This window comes from Austrofundulus limnaeus, unplaced genomic scaffold (assembly GCF_001266775.1).
Source record: "Austrofundulus limnaeus strain Quisiro unplaced genomic scaffold, Austrofundulus_limnaeus-1.0 Scaffold435, whole genome shotgun sequence".
Classification (NCBI taxonomy): Eukaryota; Metazoa; Chordata; class Actinopteri; order Cyprinodontiformes; family Rivulidae; genus Austrofundulus; species Austrofundulus limnaeus.
Window position 1 is genome coordinate 194720 of NW_013952837.1, and position 6295 is coordinate 201014.

Below are 6295 nucleotides of genomic sequence, written 5' to 3' on the forward strand. Positions count from 1 at the left end.
AGTCATAATTATGAGATAGCTAAATCATAATAATGAGATAGTTAAGTCATAATAATGAGATAGCTAAATCATAATAATGAGATAGTTAAGTCATAATAATGAGATAGCTAAATCATAATAATGAGATAGCTAAGTCATAATAATGAGATAGTTAAGTCATAATAATGAGATAGTTAAGTCATAATAATGAGATAGTTAAGTCATAATGAGATAGTTAAGTCATAATTATGAGGTAGCTAAGTCATAATTATGAGGTAGCTAAGTCATAATTATGAGATAGTTAAGTCATAATAATGAGATAGTTAAGTCATAATTATGAGGTAGCTAAGTCATAATTATGAGGTAGCTAAGTCATAATTATGAGATAGTTAAGTCATAATAATGAGATAGTTAAGTCATAATTATGAGGTAGCTAAGTCATAATAATGAGGTAGCTAAGTCATAATAATGAGATAGCTAAGTCATAATAATGAGATAGCTAAGTCATAATTATGAGATAGCTAAGTCATAATTATGAGATACAAGTTTTATTTTTTTATCAGGGTGGCAGAAATGGGCTTCCATACATAATAATGCACAAACTCAAACTGATTTTATATAATCAACTTAAAAAGGTTTTGACAAAAAAAATGGCGCCTATATTTGGCCTTATGAGGTGACTGCACCCGATTGAGCCACTCCTCCTGATCAAACTGCTCCTGTCTCAGGTTTTAAAGGCTCTTTGTTCAACAGGATTTAGTTCATGGCTCATGTGGTCTTTTGGAAACATTCCAGTGTTTGGTTCTGTTACAGTCTTGGATGTTTTCAGTATGTTTTGGGTCATTACCCTGTACAAAGATCTATAATCTGAGAACAAACTTTCTGACTCTCAACAGTGTTTGACTCCAGAAGGCCTTGATAGTCTTGAGATTTCATTGAAGCCTGCCCAGACTGAACACATCCTGTCAGGCCCCGTCTGCGATTAACCCTTCTCTGTGGAGGGATTATTGATGAGAACCTTTGAGATGTGTCAAATGCAACAAAAAGATGTCTAATAAATGACCAAGCAGGCGACTGAAATAGTTATTTACAGTATTTCTTACAGAATGTGCTTAATAGGCTATTTCATTTACAACCCAAAATCAGACAGGCTACGGTTGGAACGTTGTGCAAAATGTAAATAAAAGCAGAGAACAAAGGTTTGCAAATGTCTTGAATTCAAATTTTATTCACAGTGGAACACAGTATATGTTCAAACTCAGAATTTGTTTTTAATCAGCTCATTTTGATTCCGATCATCTTAAAAGTTGGGACCCGAGCAACAAAAAGACTAAAAAAGAAAAACAGCTTTTGTATTTTACAACCAGTTAGGTTGACAACAAGTCAAGAAGACCAAGAGGACCTTTTATAAAATAAAAAAAAGAAACATAAAAAGAATAAACACTGTAGGAGCTACATCTTTTGGATTAATTATATCCTGCTATATGCTATTTTTATTTGTCTTTGCGATTTACAACCATGGGGGGAAAGGCTGCATGTGGCAGTAACTTTGTGTTTGTGTGTTAGATTCAGTAAAATCTTATATGGTGAACAAAACCTTGAATGGTTTGAATGAACATGCATGTTTTTTAAAACAACTATTTTGATCAGATATACAGTTTTAATTGTTTTTTTATGATGTTTTAAAAATTCTGCTACGGATAGTTTATTATCTTCTAATAATTTACTTTCACAAAGCAGAATGTGAATGAAATTGACTCCAAATTCAAAGATCAATAAATATATTTTTAATATTTTTATTTCATTTTAATTTTGACAATTGCAATAAGGTATAAAATATAAACGTATTTAAAGAGATGTTTTATTTTCTACTCAGTGTATAAACCGGAAACTTGAGTTAATCAAATCACATTGAATTGATTTTCAAAATAAAACCGGAATGCAAACGTTGTACAGTGCAGTGAAACAAATAAGATATGAACAACTACACTAAATGGCAGAAAATGTCTGTAATTAAAAAAATAAAAAACGTTAGATTTAAATTAAAATCAGAACCTGTATGGTTTGTGTACCGTATTTTGTATGTCGGTGTTTCTGACTGGTTGTGTGACGAACCGGAAGTGCTTCTTTCCTTCGTGACCTTTCAGTAATGCTGACAGGACTCTGTGAAGCTCAGCGGAGAGGAGAGTAATCTGAAATACTTTTGAAGATATATATTTTTCTCCATCAGAAGAGGACTAAAACGGGACGCTGCCACCATGAGTACCATGTTTGCAGACACCATCCTGATCGTCTTCATCTCTATTTGCACAGCGCTTTTAGCAGAAGGTAGGTGGAAATCCTCAGTGAAACACTAGACGTATATATAAAAAACTACATTCATGTATTAAATAGATTATTATTTTGGCTTATATATCGAGTGGAGATGTTATTAGGATTCGTCGAGTTATCAATTTAAGTGTTTTCTTGATTTTATGCGCGCTAGTTACAAACTAACGTGTTAGCATTAAATGGCTAAACTTTAGCATTTGTTTTCCGGTCACGTTTTCAAAATAAAAGTCTGCAATAACTAGTTGGAGTGGTTTGTTTCAACATCCCAGGCTCAAGTTCTGTCATGAAATACTGTGGACGATATGTTATTTCCTGGGTTTAGTTTTTTTATTTTTATTTTTTTTTTTGCCACTGATTAGTTCAAATATAGATTTAACTTGATTTTATTTGATCTTTAAGTAATTGAAAAAAATTATTTTATAGATTTTATGGACATATTTAATTTTATCCTTTTTYATATTTTTGTCTTGTTGTTTTAAATGTAAATATGGACACAAAGTCTGCTAATAAAGTTTGAATTGAATTTATTCAAATGTTACAAAATCCATGACTTCGCTGCTGTCCTTACAAAGTAGCTTCAGTGTGTTTTTATGTTTCATAACTACCTAAAAGCTTTTACCAGTTCATCTCGAGTTTATGTTGTGGAAAAACTAGACGCTACACTCTCATGACCCGGTGTTGCGTTCAAGGGCTTAAATTTTCTTGTGCTTTTTGCCTTCTGATCTTTCCTTCAGGTATCACCTGGGTTTTAGTATATCGGACTGAAAAGTACAAGAGACTAAAGGCAGAGGTGGAAAAGCAAAGCAAAAAACGTAGGTGAATTAAAAGTACAACCTGGCAGGATGTGTGTTTAGACATGCCAAAGAACGTTTCTGTTGCTTTTCTGTTTTCAGTTGAGAAGAAAAAAGAAACCATAACTGAGTCTGCTGGACGTCAGCAGAAGAAGAAGATCGGTAAGACCCCCAGAGGAAGCTCTGCTCTGCTCATCGCTCATGTTGACAGACGTTTATGATCAGTGATCTTTGTGTTACAGAAAGACAGGAAGAGAAGCTGAAGAACAACAACAGAGACCTGTCTATGGTGAGGGTTTATTGATAGTGAATAGTTTTGCTGCTGATAATAATACACAAGATCACACACAACTTTATGTTTGATGTTTGACCGAAACAGATGAAACTCTGGGCCGTGTGCGTTCCTTTAAGCTTTACATTATTATTTATGTTAAAAAGTTGCTCCTAATTTCAGGGACAACAGATGAAAAATAGCCTTTGGCTAACTCTGGCACAGTTACAGAAATGTCAATTAAAGTGCATTGTCCCTTCTAAATCAATTAAATTAAATCTGGAAGAGTTTGTTGAAGCGTCATTAATAAATGTGTGTGTGCGTAATTGTAGGTGCGAATGAAGTCCATGTTCGCCATCGGCTTCTGCTTCACAGCTCTGATGGGAATGTTCAACTCCATGTAAGTAGCTTTTTTTTGTTAAAATATTTTATTTATTTTTTTATCCAACAGCACAGAACAAAAAGAATTACATGCCTTGAATAAACTTGTTTAGCCCCCCTATCCCCCGCCTAACATTTTTGGGTTTGTTTCTTCGACCTAAGTTGGGAATTTGATCTAAAAGTTTAATTTCCATTCAGTTTTTTAAACTATTTTTTTCTCTAATATTGTGGGTATTATTTTACGTGTCTTCGGACAGTCCCATCAGTCGTGTCAAGCTGTCACTCCTACATGATGAATGAAAGGGTCTCAAACCTGGTGGAATCTGTTTTGGTTTCCTGGGGTCTCATTTATAAAGGATTGCGTGGAAACCATACTAAAAGTGAACGTATGGCCAAAAGGCGAAAATGGCGTACGCCAAAAAAAATTCAGATTTATAAAACCGTGCGTACGCACGTTTCTGCGCATCTTTCCTTTATAAATCACAGCCGCACRTCAGAATTTGCGCACGAGGTCCCGCCTCAGGTTCTACCCTCTACACGCCCACATTTAACCATAAACAGTCAATGCAAAGTACCTCATGAATGTTAAGATGTATTTAAATCAGTCAGCTGATCAATGTCAACAAAAGTGATTGGTTCAGACACGCTCCATCGTGTGCCTGGAGGTTGACAGGTGCTGACTGACAGCTGCTCACGTGAACAGAATGTCTGTAATTGACACAGATTTTCCCGTATTTTGCTTTAGAGTAATCTAACGATTTTTATAAAAAAAATACTCAGCTTCAAATTAATTTTCTCTCAGAGCCTGCAGGACGATAAAAACAATAAAAATAAAATTAAATAAGTCAGATAAAATTAGAAATAAGTCCACCGCTCTTCTCCTCGTCCTGCCTGCTCTCTTATCTGGTAAATTAAATATCTGACAGTGATCATGACACAGTGTGGCTCTAATTCCTCACTTCACCATCTGTGTCGCAGTTTCACGTCTCCAAAATGAGCGTACGCATGGGTCAGAGCTGGCGTGAGGCACCGCACATTTTCACGTCAATTTTGGATTTTATAAATCACAACCTTGGCGTAAAAAGTGGCGTACGCAAGTTTCTGGGCTCAAATTGTGCGTACGCCAGTTTTATAAATCCGACCCCTGGTATTTTTCTATGAAAGGGCTAATTTCTCTTTATGCCGATAAGATGTCTAATTCTATAAATGTTTATTGATTCTTTTTTGTTCTTAGGTTATTTTAATATAAAGCTATTTGCATTTTAAATTTAAAGTCAAACATTAGGTGAGGGTAAGAGAACGTTTCAAATGGAGACCAGTGTTATTGCAGAGGACAGATACTCTGCAGTAAATACACTCAGACTTATTTTCTGTTTACGTCCAGCTTTGACGGACGAGTTGTGGCCAAGCTGCCGTTTGTGCCGCTGTCCTACATCCAGGGCCTGTCGCACCGCAACCTGCTGGGAGAGGACTACACGGACTGCTCCTTCATCTTCCTCTACATCCTCTGCACTATGTCCATCAGACAGGTGACTGAAGCTCTCTTTACACAGCCTGAGCCCGTAGAAGCTGCTTGTATAAGTTAATAAGAAGTGTCTGCTTAGAAGGAAGTCAGGACATGTTGTTATTGTTGCCACATGGCTCTTTGCCAAAAACAGACACTATTTGGAAATCAAGGCAAATTAAAACATCATCTCTGATCCTTTTGAGGTTATAATTTCCATGCCCTCTGCTGCCACCTTAAGTCGTTACCCACCTTGAAATGAATGTCAGTTATTTTACACAATTTCTGACTCAGCATCTCAAAGTTTTGAATGAGTCCAAATAAAGTGATATCACAAATAGCTTGATATATATGCCACAAAATGTTTGTTGTCATCAATGTAGTTGCGTGATCAAAATTACGTCACTCTGTTCTCACAGATTCTCAGAGAAACCATTCTGGGTACAAGTTTCTGACAGAACTTGTGTCTCGAAACGAGTGTACGCCAAGTATTGTGTGACTGGTCAGAACTTCATGGTGCTCTCATTTAGCTTCGACTGGTCTGCTGAGGATCAGCTGGTGGAGGCTGTGAGAGAACACAGCCTTCCGTACAGCTGTTCCAGCAAAACCTATAAATATTTACAAATAAATCTTGGAATTACTTTGGATTCTCATTTGACTTATCGTGATCATGTACAAGTCTTAACCACTAAGTTGAAACAGAAATTATACGTTTATTCACAAATTAGATCCAATCTGACATCTTCTGTTTCAAATATCTATCTTCATGCCATTACACTCTCAACCATGTCGTACTGTTTACCTGTTTGGTCTCTTACAACAAATGAAATCTTAGAACCCATAGTTAGGCTCTACAACAGGGCCTACAAAATTCATAAAAAACGTCCTGGTTGGACTCATCACTGTACAGTTCTTTCATTGTCTGATGCCTTGACTGTTCAGAATTATGTTTTGTATAGTGGCATTAATTTATATTTTCAGATCTTCCAAGGTGCCAATTATGGAACTCTCTGTGCATTGTTGCCCAAATCAAATTCT

General features: G+C 35.8%; 1 protein-coding gene across 1 annotated transcript in view; it reads left to right on the forward strand.

Moving 5' to 3' along the window:
• The first annotated feature begins 2118 nt into the window (after window positions 1-2118).
• Window positions 2119-6295, forward strand: part of tmco1 (transmembrane and coiled-coil domains 1) — a 6097-nt gene continuing 1920 nt past the window's right edge. The window contains exons 1-6 of the mRNA XM_014024683.1: window positions 2119-2307; window positions 3045-3122; window positions 3204-3263; window positions 3344-3390; window positions 3705-3772; window positions 5138-5282. Coding sequence (XP_013880137.1) covers window positions 2238-2307; window positions 3045-3122; window positions 3204-3263; window positions 3344-3390; window positions 3705-3772; window positions 5138-5282 — 468 coding nt within the window. The 5' untranslated portion in view covers window positions 2119-2237. The remainder of the gene's footprint in view (window positions 2308-3044; window positions 3123-3203; window positions 3264-3343; window positions 3391-3704; window positions 3773-5137; window positions 5283-6295) is intronic.